General features: G+C 43.3%; 1 protein-coding gene across 2 annotated transcripts; it reads right to left on the reverse strand.

Moving 5' to 3' along the window:
• Positions 1-7,663: 7,663 nt before the first annotated feature.
• Positions 7,664-13,342, reverse strand: LOC111220642 (fibroblast growth factor 8). 2 transcript variants are annotated; one of them, XM_022743803.1, is made up of 5 exons: positions 13,237-13,342; positions 13,106-13,142; positions 12,142-12,289; positions 9,880-9,986; positions 7,664-7,999 (listed from the first exon to the last, which is right to left on the reverse strand). In XM_022743803.1, exons 1-5 carry the CDS (start codon positions 13,266-13,268, stop codon positions 7,715-7,717), a joined length of 609 nt encoding a protein of 202 aa, XP_022599524.1. In that variant the 5' UTR covers positions 13,269-13,342; the 3' UTR covers positions 7,664-7,714. The 2 variants fall into 2 exon arrangements, with proteins under 2 accessions (XP_022599524.1, XP_022599523.1); XM_022743802.1 differs by having other exon boundaries at positions 12,142-12,322.
• Between the last annotated feature and the right edge of the window lie 398 nt (positions 13,343-13,740).

Here is a 13,740-nt window from a genome sequence, read left to right on the forward strand (position 1 = left end):
GATGAAAGTGATGTTACCCCCGTTTTTTCTGCACTGGAATTGCTCCACATTTGCATGGCAGCATTGGCGACACAGAAGGTGTGACTTTTCCCACAAGCCAGTTCTTCTCTGGGGGTTCACTTTGCAGACACTGGAGGCAGTGGTGGGGGCTGTAATGGAGAGGGCAAACTAATTCATTCACAAAGTCTACTTGTGTTCCAGAGGGTCTGCAAATCCTGGATTTGAGAAGCAACATTGAAAACTCATGGATTCACTTTATTACTATGAAAACTGCATTTCATCAGTATTTTTCTATTGCTGTCAGGTTTCATCACAAAGCTCCGGCTTTAATTGATTGATCTGGTGTCTGCAAGCTTCTATTGGAAGTCCTCCGGGACAAATCCCTCTGTTAATCCAATGTGGAAGGAGTTAAGCAGATTAATGTCAAGTATTGTCAAGAGCATTTAATTCAGTGCTATAGGTTAGACGACCTCTCATAGGTCAGGATTAATTAGTGAAAGAACTCAATTTTTCAGCTGTGTCTTCTCACGGTGTGTCTATGTAGAAAACATTTCAGCAGCATTTCTCTCCTGTTTTAATCTATCCTGCGTTTACTCCTGCTAAACACCCGTTAACACGACCCAAAGCATAACTTTACACTTCAAGTAGAGGTGTGTAAAAAAAATCGTTTCACATCAGAATCACGGTTGTATCTCTACCGATTCAAAATCTATTCATAAATTCCCAAAAAATCGATTCATATTTTTCAGTCTCATAACAGCCCTGGTTTACATTCTTTCTTGACATTAGTTTAGCTCGCCAGTCTACAGGCACCGTGTTGGGTTCTGCCCAGATACTCCTTTGGCAAGAAGAAAGTGCAGTGTGAGCGATGGAAAACATAGAGGAAAAAGTAATTCAACCTGCCTTGTCTTCATTGAAGGCACATTTCAGATTTTATAACCTCGGGGGGAAGAAGAAGCTCGCTGTTATCTGCAGCTTTATATACATTTTTAAGAGCTTGAAGATCTGATCAACACTAAAGTATATGTCATGTAGAGAGCTGATCAAAACAAATGAAATGGTCAAAGTTGTCATATTGACATTTAAGGTGTATCGATTGATTTCCAAACATCAGCCATGCATTGAGTAACATACAAGGAAACCTTCCACCCTAAAAGTTGCTGGTAGCTGCCGGTAGCCTCTGAGCTGAGCTTTTTAATCTCAGATCGATTTTGAATTTAATCCTGAGCCCAAGAATAGAATCGAATCGTGTGATTTTTCCTGCTATATCCTCTGTTTACATGCGTATATGTACAAGTAATATGTGTATTTGGGATCTGAATTTTCCCAAAACATGGGTGACACACAACTCCCTGTGCCTGAATGCCTCTTGTGTGACACATATTCCTGGGAAGCCTGTTTTTTTCTGTATTTTTTCCCACAATGAAACAAAGCTTTCTTTCTCTGGTGTTACTGGACATGCAGATACACCAAACTGCTGATAGGTGCGTAAGCACAGACAAAAGTCAGAGCTTTCCCCTCCAGTTTCCAGTCACTTGTACCCGCTCTGCCCCAAAATTAGCAGGTATAAGCAGGTTTTTTAAACATGGGTAAACCCACTTAAAAAAGGCAATTGACTCCTTTGACTCACTGCCAGTCGAGTTTGCCAGAGAGGACTCGTACAAGTGCAAGGAGAAATGCTATTATGTGCACTTACTGAGCACACCGATGCAGACGCGGGGGAGAAAGAGTTAGCTGTTAGCTGCTGTGCAAACTGGTAAAAGGAATCTGTAGTGTCTCATTTCTGGCTTGGTGCCGGCTTGTATATTTCAAAGCCTCCTGTGACGATTGTATGTTTTTAAAACTTATTTCGGGGCTGCTGCTCACTCTTTCATCCCAGAGCGCAGCGTAAGGGACAATAACTAGTGTGTTCACCTGGGTGTTGTGTTTACATCACTGCTGATCAGAGCAGGAGCCGATAAATACCTGTGACTACTGCAGAGTCATTTGACCCAGGTGTGAATGCAGATAGTTCCTTTGTCCATTGCCCACAAAAGCCTGATGTTAGTGGGTCTTAGTGGGTTTTTTGACCAGTGGGAAAGGGGCTATAGAGGGGAGAACCCCAACACAGCCGGGGGCTTATGAGTATCGTAATATATCTAGAATCATTCATAGTCTGGCCTCTACCCTGGAACCAATTTGCCTTGGGAGACCCTACCAGAGGCTAATGCCCCTGACAACACAGCTCCCAGAATCACTGTGACTGGTTTTTAAAACTGGTGCTGATGTACAGCAGCATGTTTGTAGGACAGCAAATATTTGTACTTGGATATCCAGTAGCAGTTTGTGGCTAATAACCACAGACATAAGAACGCTCTCACAGACAAATTTGTGTGAAGTTTCTGGGCTCCAGTTCCTCAGAACTCCAGCAACAAATGTTCTCTTGAAAGAACTTTATGGCCGACTTTCAGTCAGCAGTGCTGGAACTATTTGCTCTCCTGCTGGCAAACAAACACACAAACTAACACAGAGAAACTGACCCACTCATACACAAGTCACTCACACACACACACACACACACACACACACACACACACACACACACACACACACACACACACACACATATATATACACACACACACACACACACACACACACACACAGAGGGATTCAGGAGAGGTTTTCCTCAACTGAACTGCTGTTTCTTAGACTATTATTTAGTTCAGGTTCAAGTATCGTGATGTAATTTGATCAAAAAGTGTTATATTGTTATATCAGAGGTGGATGACACTAAGTGGCCTGTATCAGACCCATACATTGGCAAATATAGTGATCTGACTCCCTTTCACACAAACATACCTACAAAGACACACACACTGGTGCATGTTGGGATTGTCCAATCAAATGAAACGCCAGGGTGCTAAAAGGCGGGAGATGAAAGAAAAACAGTGGAGATACTGAGAGTTACAGAACCTGAAGGAAGCTAAAGCCTAAAAACAAACACAGTGGTATCATCACCACAACAGCACAGCGCTCTGACACTGACATGCTGCTATCTGCTAAAAAGGAAGGAGGGGTGGGGGGGATCTTCATGACTTCAAATGACCTTGTTATCCCTGTTGGGATCTGTCTAAGAATACCCTCCCTGTTAGCTTTCCCTGGTCAGGTTTCATGTGGGGAGAAACCACAGCGGCCGCAGCGTTTCCTCTCGGTTCAGTTAAGAGCTGCTGGTGTAAGAAGGTTAAAACCAACACCAGAGAAGAGGAAAGTTTATTTCTCAACAAACCTCAAAGAAACAAATAAACGAAAAGTCAAATGGTTCCTACAGATAATGTACTAGACAGATGAGGTATACATTGGGTTGTGGCATCAGTAACGTGGGTCAGGTTCAGACTTGAACTGCTACTGGTTCTGGGTCTGTGCTCAAGTTTTTGGTTGGAGATGTGTCAGACATGAGCAACACCTGCTCCATCCTCAGGCAAAAAACAACAAGTTACTGACTGGTTTGACCTGTAGGATTTACCCTGAATTAGGCAGCTCCAGACTATTTCACTACAGGCCGTTTTATGAACATTCATAGGTGTCTATGTTCATAAACATGCTAACATTTGCTCTTAGGTCCGTATAGTCCACAGACAGTTGTGGACATGGGCAGATGATAACATTTCTGTCACATGGTCCCACGTGGCCACAGGATTGTGGAAAGTAAAACTGAAGCGTCTATCAGCCACTCAGACGGTCTGGCTGAGGTGGTTTTAGTTGAGGGCTCTGTCCACAGTGAAACACCTTAACTACAGAAACACAGTTCATCTCTTCTTCTTTGTCCAAAACTTCATAACAACCATCATCTGGTGAGGAGTGAGACACACAGCTGGCTAATACACATCTGTATTTTCAGATGTTGTGGTGTCATCTGACAAAATCAGCATAAATCCAGGTTAATGACAACAGCTATGCTGTGTGTTCAGATATATCGACATTTAAACTGATGGATCACAGAGAAAGTTAGAAATGATTAAAGGTTGTTTTCTTGACGCCACTGACTCACTGAGCAGCTTTGTCATCATTTTGGAAATTTAGTCTCGATGGAAAGGTGAAAATTATATTTATACAAGTGTCATGAAGTGCATGCACCCACAGGTCAAGTAGCTGTACAACAGCACCCTATCTTTAAATATCCAATATTTTACATTTTTCCAGTATTTTATTTGAAGTGTTGATCCATAAGAAGATATATTTGTGGTTTTAAGAACCAAAAACCATCTCAATGTAGCTTTACATTTCCTCTCTCAGGCTTCTCTCTGGAGCTCTAGTAACTACAGTTCAGTGAGCCAATCAGAAGACTGGAGGCTCTGAGCCTCTCTTCTGATTGGCTGACTAGTTTCTGAGTGATCAGATAAAAATATAGCAATTTTCAGGTAAACAAAATCATGAAAGGCTGGATGGTGAGTCCAGGTGGGCAGGGCTTGGGCATGGCTGAGGGCAGTGACTGCTTTGTTGTGACATCACAAAGTTACAGAAGTCCTAACGGCTCTTTTTAAGGCTCAGTTTCCGAATACAGGCTGAGTGCATTTCTCTGTGGACTGAGGCTTTGATACTTTCACAGTATTAATATAGAACCTAGACCTGCTTTATAATCACACAACACATGGACATCTACCTTTAGACTATATGGGACCTTTAAAATCCATAAGCTGCGAAAAAGTAGAAAATATTTGAAAATGGTAATGAAAACAAGTTTAAAATTGTCTCCCAACCAGAGTCCTGGAACCTTCAGCCCTAAAACCCCCAAAGCTCAACAGAAGGGAGCAACTGGATTCAATTAGGCTTTTGTCTGACCTGATACGACAATGTAAGAGCCACAGCCCAGTCTGTCTTAGAGCTTGCTGTTGGGATAGATAGTGGGTGAAGTAGGGGTACCGTGTTATAGAGATGCACAATGGCTGTTGGAATAAATGCTTCATTTATGAGACTCCCAGCTAATTTGATGTTTAGGTTTTTAGGGTGTTCAGTATTAATTAGGCGTCAGACCCATCAAGACCTTGCACACTACAAATGAAATTCTGTTCCCCTCCATTGTACTGACAGATCTCCAAACCTGGACAGATAAAACTAAAACCTTCTGAGTGATATCACTAGAGGGAAGACAGAACACATGTTGTAAGTGGATTTGACCTTTAATTAAAGGTTTTCCAAGTGAACAAGCAGAGAGCAAGTCTTCGACTTCTAAATCTAACTGGAGGACGAGCATGAGCAAACTTTCAGTGCTAACCACAGTTTCTGCTGGCGGCTCACCATGAGTCTGTTTGGCTCCTGTTTCCTCTGCTCCACTTGTTGCCGGCTGGCTCGGTCTACTTCAGTTTCAGCTACAATATTTACAGTTTGAGGACAAATGCTCAGACCTGTAAATACCAACATATACAGCTAGTGCCACTGTCTTCTATTGCAGCTTCTGCCTAGCATAGTTAACATTAGGTTACCAATAGTTCAGCTGTTGGTTTGTTCTCAAATCTCATGACTTCACTTTAGGAGGCACAAATATTTTCCTAAACAGTTTAGGATGGTATAAATGTGTGACCTGCTCCCTCCTATAGGCTACATCCACACTACTATTTTTTTGTTTTGAAACGCACCTCTTTTGCTAAGTTTCCTCCTCCCGTCCACACCGAGCACCGAAAACAGAGAGTTTTGGAAATGATGACATAATAGTCACCCCCAGTCGCTCCGATTGGGTCTTATCAGCCTCGACTACCATTGGTGAAAGCAACATGGATAACGAATTACAAGTGTTTTTGCTAGCAGCTGTTGTTCAGTTAAATTCTGCATTTTAACACTGCAACAGTCTTTGCTGTCGCTTTTTCGTTGCTTTTTCATCTTTACCGTTGTGTTAGTATGGATGAAGTTTGTTTTCTTTTGAAAACGCCATTTTAGAATGAAAATGTAGTGGTGTGGACGTAGCCTTAGTATTTTGGGAGGGATTAGCTTAGCATAAAGACTGAAAGCAGAAGCAAACAGCTAGCCTGGCTCTGGCTCTGCAGCTAACTTGTTGTATCTTATTTCTTTAACCTTTGCACATACACAAACCAACGTCAAACCAACAGGTTGTAGTTTTAGAGGGTGTTATGTGCTGGAACTATTTCTTGTCCAACAATAGCTGGTGTAGTGACTTAAATGTTGTCATTGAAGTTAAGTTGCAAGGTTTGATACAGAGACCAAAACCTGAAATAACAACCATATCTGGCAACCTACGCATGTGACGTGCATGTAAGTGCTGTGTGGATGGATGGTGTTCGCCAGAAATGGTTTTGTAACTGGAACATACAGTGTATAGTATGAATATGTACTTTCCACTTTTTCTTGTGAATGTCCCTCAACAGTTTGTAATATATAATACAAAATCTCCATTTAATACTTGATGTGCGCAGACTATTAATTTGTGCCTGTGAATGAGTGTGTGCACACAAATGAATAGAACATAACATTGAATTTGTGCTAAATGCAAGCAGCTCATTTGGATGAGACTGTTCGACAACAGTCAGTGTTTATATCAGATTTTGCTGCAACAAATGTGGTGTTGGTGTCACAGAAACATGCTGTTAAAACAGTATTAGTTCATGCAGTGTTTTGCACACAATAATCTAAGAGCATGAAATAAGTGAACTGTGTGCACAAATGAGTTTCTTATTTCAGGCTGGGTACGGGTTCTATCAGACTAGCACTAAGCTAAAATGTATTTACACAAAGCTAAGTGTGTGTGCATAGAGCCTGGTCAGCTTCTGTGTGTGTTTTCAGCTTTTCACAGATGGATCCAAAGCGAGCATGTACCAAACAAGAGTTTAATATCAGTATTCTAATGTACATTTATTACACATTTTAAATAAATATTCCATCCTTAAAATTATTTTACACATCCTCAAATAAAAATATATTTATATATGTATAAAAACACACATTCAGGGGACGACAAGAACACAAGTAGACGTGGGGGGGTCGTGGGCGTGTCGAGGGGGTTCCTTACACTTCAATGCATTTTGTACACGTCAACATTACAGTCAGAACAGGAAACCTGTGATTATCAAATGTAGCTGCCACATTGTTCCATCGGACACTGTTAAAGCTCAGTTTGCTTCAACTGTGTGAGAAAGATAGAGAATGAGCCCAGTCAGGACGCAGCGTCTTTACCGTCATCACCGCACGCTTATGCAACGTTCACTGACCCCGGCGCTCTCCAACGCAGTGTGTGACAGTATGTCTCTCTGAACGCAGCGTTCCCTGGCAGTGCGGTTAATCAGGGCCCTTCAAGTCTCCTTGAGCAGCAGGCGAGAGTCCAAAAAATGACTCCACTGGTCAAAATTACATAAAAAAAACAACACAACGCACTCTACTAAGATATCCCCGATAAGTCAGACAATGAGTTATGTGCATCTAAAAACAAACTTTTCTTTTTTTCTTTTTTTTTTTTCCCTTTTTGTTTTTTAACACAGCTCAGTACTAAAAGTCTGGAGTACAAAAATAGATTTCTCACATTTTTTGCCTATGTACAGATTTTTTTTTTACTTTGAGAAAAATAGAAAACGAACTACATATTAAGATATAGTAATGCTCAGTATAAAAATGTCTCTAGAGGTTTTGTGTGGAGAGCAGAGGAGTATGTCGGCTGCTGTTCAGTCAGTCTGTCAGTTTCTCTTCTTTCTCTCTGTCTTTTCTATCCTCCTCCTCCTCCTCCTCCTCCTCAGCGCTCTGCCGAGTACCGTGTGCGTTTAGTCCTTTGACTGAAGGGGTAGTGGATGAAGTCGAAAGGCCGGTGGTGGCTCGGGTGGGCGGGCTGCTGTCCCTTCGGCAACCTCTTCATGAAATGGACCTCGCGCTGGTGCTGGCGCGTCCGCGAGCCTTTCCGTGGCCGCCCACGGCGGGTGAAGGCCATGTACCAGCCCTCGTAGCGGGCGTTCCTTAGCGCTGTGTAGTTGTTCTCCAGGACAATCTCAGTGAAGATACAGTCGCGGCCTTGTCCATTTTTCTGCAGAAACACACACACACACACACACACACAGACACACAGAAAAACAGTTAGTGGGAATGTTCAGAGAAGAGTCCTCGATGAAGATTTACAGATGGGAAATATCAGACGTATAAAGGCTTCCCTGTGCAGCCTGTCCCCTGCACGCACACACACTCACACAGCCCTCCCCACATACATGCAGCATATGCTACAGTCATTACAGATCAGAGAGAGGGGGATGACAGTAAGCGATGACTCTTCTCCCCCTTTCAGCAAACATCCAGCAGCCCTCGTGGGTCAGTAGCTGCAGGACGGATCCTCCAGCCATAAAGCCTTAATCAACCCCCGAGGGTCACTTTCACTCCGGCTTTGATTTCCTGTTGCATTTGTGCTTAAATTTAACCAACCAGGTCTGACTGAACTGAATAATAATCGACAGATCTCTAAACACATGTCACCAGTCCACTGCTGCGTTCAGGTGAGGCCCCAGTAGCTCTGACTGTTGACTTTAGACCACAAAGCAGCTCAGGGGTGAGACAGTAAATAACAAGGTGAAGTGTGACATCTAGTCTATGATATGATAGAATAAAAAACCGTTTCCATTAGTGATGAAATGTACAGTAAGGTCAGCTGAAACAGTAGAGACTGGACCTGGACTCTCAGTGATAACCTACTGTAACAAGCTCCTACCTTTTTGGACAAAATAGTGTGTTAAAAATAGTCATGATCCACCCGAAGTGCACACATACATCCAAAAGACACACTTTCTGTTCATTCTCTCACCCCTCAACACACACACACACACACACACACACACACACACACACACACACACACACATATACACACACACACACTGAGGCAGGCTGTAACTGGGCCGGTAGCTCAGGGCAGATGGTGTACGAGGCAGGGTGCTGGGTGGGTGGAGTGGAGTGTGTGTGTGTCTGTTTGGTGCATGTGTGTGTGCGGGGGGTGGGGGGTGTACCAGCTCTTTTTATTAGCAGTGATAGTGAGAGAGGGGCACTGACATAGCCTCAGCCTGACACACACATCTACAGTCACATAACTCCTATGTGTATATGGCTAAACACTGCTGTAAATGGCTTCACATTATCCAGCTGGTCATCTTCTTTAACAAACACACCTCTAAGGTTAAACCAGTGCAACATGCTGATAATACAGTATAATAGGCTGAGACTATCAAGCACAGTCAGAGCTGCCACTGGGTTTTAAAACATGCTCTGCAGATTGGAATTATTCTTTCATTTTCTTATTGTCAGTAAATCTCATATAAACACTCAAACCAACAATGTGCGAGTGTGTCTGTGGCTCTCAGCTCTGAGCCCATTGGTTCCTACTGCTACACCTCACAAATACATAGTTTCAATTAACAAACACTCAGTAATTTCCTAAAACAGTAACACAGACAGGAGGAAATAGTGGATTTGTTGGGGACTATTTTCAGCAATGGACTAATACATGTTGAGTACTGAGCTACGTCAGGGTTTGGATTCTTTGTTAGTTTTAGTCTTTGAATGGAATTTGATGACATTAGAAAAATATAGAACCGGAATGTTTTGTATCCCTTGGGTTTTAGGTGAGGACTCATGTATTCATGTGCTGTGCAGTGATATGTAGCTGTACTCAGTCTCTCATCATCCACCACTTCTCTGATTCATGTGGTCATAGAGAAAGTAGTCCCAGCAAATTTCAATACCATACATTTACTGTCAGTTTGACCTTCCGTCAACACAAACCTCCTCCACTTGGCTGCAAATCATTCTACATTACTTTTCTCTTTTATTTTATTTTATTATTTTTTTTTTTTTACAAATAGTCTCGGCTACAATGAGCTCGCCTAAACTTTTGCCCCTGCTGAGGTGAACTCTTCTCCTCACCTTGCCGATGAGCTTCCCCCTCTTGTTCATGCAGATGTAGAAGCCCGTCTCAGCTCCCTTGATGCGCACTCGGCTCCCGAATGTGTCCGTCTCCACGATGAGTTTGGCTAAAGAAAACAAGCAGAAATAGTTGTGTTAGCCAGACAGCTGAGAGCAGGAGGCAGGAGACCTCTTTGTTTCGGGGGTGTCTTCAAACATTAAAACCTAAATGGATGACTTAACAGCGCACACATGTACATAAAAGCATCAACAACACACGCAAATGCTTGAGTGTGTTTCCAAGCATGCATACTCTCCTCACATACACACACACACACACACACACAGACACACACACATTAAAACCTGTGGGACCATTCCTGGGGATTCATGCTAGCTGAAATTCTTGCAAAATGATAAAACCACGTGTCTCTTGATTCTTTGAAAGCTAAAGAGGCGATCCTGGCAGGCCCATCAAGAACTCCTTTTCAAATAAATCTGCATTGACCTCCCACATAAAGCTTCACATTCATCTCCGTATACCCCGCGAGGTAGTGAAAGACACAGGAAACACGCAGCGTTCACGGAGCACAGCTTTATGGAGCTTTGTGCATTTTTCTACCATTGTTTCAAACAAGATGAAAAACAAAACGAGGGTGGATTTAATTATTTCTGAACTTGTGCTGAATGACAGACAGTAGCTGAAGGTCATTTTCAGTGTGTTTGCGCTGCAGTGATCCTTTTTTTTTTTTTTTTTTTTTTAGATCCTCATTGATACTGATTCAGAACATTAAAAGCCAATAGCAGATGACGCTCTATAAATTCCCTCTAAATCCCCATTGTCTCATAAAAATGGCTCCATGCCGATGGCCTCCCTGGGGTTAGCGGGGTCACTGATGATGGCAGGGACCTTCTACACCCAGCCACTGACTAACCACCACACATCTGAGAGCTACAGTTGTGGTTCAGAATCAGCAGCTACAGCAGAGTCTGAGTCACACACACTCACACTCTCACACACACACACACACACACACACACACACACACACACAGACACACAGACATTTGCTCTCTCATTTCATACAAAATGACTTCAGGTGAATAGCTTGCACACTCTTGGGTTTACACACGTGCAGACAATTACATCCTGCAACAACCACACAGCAGCTCCCTGCAGCCAACGCACAGCTAACACTCAGCTATCTACACATATTTCAACAGATGAGTCCACGTTCAGTTCAGTGTGAACACAACAAAGACCCGCAGACCAGAGGAGCTGCAGACTCGGACGAGGCCTGCTTGGTTGTGAGGCTGGACGGAGCGGGGTTGAAGCTGGGGGTGGAGGGGAGAGAATTAGAAGCTATGCAGGAAATATTCGGGAGGCAGAAGTTAAGATGGACTTCTAATGGCTCTTCCAGACCGGCGGGGATCTCTGGAGGATCACCTCCAGCACCATCTACAATCCGCCGGACGCTTTCTCTGAGACTCGAGCCTCTTTCCCTCCAACACCACAGCTGCAGACTGAGATCACAGACGGCGCAGGGAGCCGTCAGCCGCTCGGTGAGCAGCGTAAAGCCTCAACAACACTCCTAACAATTTAAAACCGCGGAATTCTGCTTGAATTTTGAATGAATGACAATCCATTCAACAAATTCTGCAAATGCTAATCTCCTTTAGAAATACCTCCTCTTATTGTAGGCCGAGCCTACGTGATTTACACAAGAAATAAAAACATTAAAATTACACATGTGCCTTTTATTCTGTAGATATTTCTCGTTAAATGCTTCAGGTCCTCAGATATTTCACTGTTTTAATCGCTTTAAAAATTTTGGCCTTGAGCCATGTTGGGAAAAAATGCGAATAATTTCAGCCAAAGAATTTTAGAATGAGACCAGAAATTAAATTAATCCAGGAAATTATTAGTGAAAATTGATGGAATAAAAACAAATTTTCTTTTAAATAAAATAAAATAGAATAAATTGCAGACCAATGGGGAAATAATGTGATGAGGACAGATTTTTAAAAAATAATTGCACGGCGAAATTTAAATTGATGCAGGTCGCAGGGACATGGAGATGCAGAGTAAATGAACTTACGGTGAACTAAATCCACATTCCTCTTTGCGCATCGCATTGGAATTATCTGAAAACTAAAGTTCCAAAAATGAAAAAAAAAAAAAAAAAAAAAAAAAAAAATGAATCAAACTTTCCTGGAACACTGAGAAGACCTCGGCGGGTTTCAGAGGACGATATAATACATTTACAGAGGGAGTTTGTCTTACCGTGCACATCTCCATCGTCGGCCATGGCGTTGATCTTCTTGTTGGGCAGGACCTGAACGTGCTTGCCGCTGGTCCGGCTGTACAGCTGGTAGATCCGGATCAACCTGCGGCTCACGCGGTCCGTCACTTTGCTCTGCTCGCTTACATGCTGCGTGAAATTAGGCGGGGACTGATTGGTTACCTGTCAGAAATTAGATGTCATCATCATCATCATCAGTACGTGTACATTTAACTTTGTGTTTGTTTGATTTATTTATTTTTTTGTACTGACATTAAACTTCAGTCGGTGACAGAGAGGCCTGAGCTGTGTGTGCTCAGGTCTCTGTAGAAAACGACTGAAGCAGCTAAACACGGGGGGGGGGGGCTCTAACGCAATAACAGCTTGTTGTTGTGTTTTCCCGAGTGACAAGTGTAAGAGGATCCAGGAAGAGCTGCGGCCAAATGAAATGAACAGCTTCCAGAGAGACGCGCGGTGTGATTACAGGTTGTGCGGACAGGAGAATGTGAGAGCAGGGAGAGGAGCTCGACCTCTCACAGTCTCGCATTTTTATTTCTCCCCGCCGCGCTCTGCCGTGATGGAATGACCGCCGCTGACGGAAAACATTGGCCCCTCTGCTTCCCTGAACCCCATGACATTATTCACAAGACTCGCAAGCATTTCCCCCTGCCCCGATGCCCCGTCTGTGCCCGCGCGTCCTGTGCCAGGGCCGGTATGTTCATCAGCAACCTGCCAGCAGGCCGTGCGCCCCCGCTGCCCGGCGCACCGTGGGAGCCATCCGATATTGTTGTATCACATAATGTTATGATGATCCCTCACCTTTCCTGTTATTGCCCTGTGCATCACGCGCTTCCACTGCCATATGTTTTACAGATTTTTTTTTGTAGCTAATCTTTATTTTATCACCCAAAGGGAGCATTGCAAAAAATATTTCTGTGAAAAAAAGAAATGAAAGCAGTGACATACCTGAGTGTAGTAGCAGAATGCAAATAAGTGTAGAAACCTGGAAAAAGAAGAAGAATAACATGCATTAAGTAACTTGGAAGCGGAGTGGAGGAGCATTAAGAGAGTGGGAGTGAAGGAGGGAGAGCACTCACAGATAGCTGAGTCTGGATGGGATGGGTCGCATGTTGGATGCAGGTGAAAAAAGCTCTTCCAGTAAATTGTGACCGGAGCAGCAAAGTCCAGCTGATCTCGTTTGAATTAAAAAAAAAAAAAAAATCAAAAATAATCAAAGAATCGAGTCCAAAGATTTCAGAGAAATCCACAAAAAGGTCAGAGGTGCTGACAGAGAGGCTCACGCACGCACCGCGGATGCGTTCTTCACCAAACCAATGTCCATCACTGCTCCGCAGAAATATCTGTCTGATAATGAAGGATAATTTAGCATGAGGACACAGACTGGCCGCTCCTGTCAGAAGGCTGCAGGGTCTAAGTGCACTTGCAGAAGCTGAGCTGTGCGTTGAAGTTTGGAGAAAAGCGCTGCAGGATATTCTTCTTTAGATTTTTACAAATAAGTTGTTCCGGGGCTGTCAGACTGTCCCCTGCTTTGTAATCCTCTGCGGCCCTCAGGTGTGTGTGTGTGTGTGTGTGTGTGTGTG

The sequence above is a fragment of the Seriola dumerili genome, unplaced genomic scaffold (assembly GCF_002260705.1).
Source record: "Seriola dumerili isolate Sdu_G_001 unplaced genomic scaffold, Sdu_1.0 BDQW01000073.1, whole genome shotgun sequence".
NCBI lineage: Eukaryota > Metazoa > Chordata > Actinopteri > Carangiformes > Carangidae > Seriola > Seriola dumerili.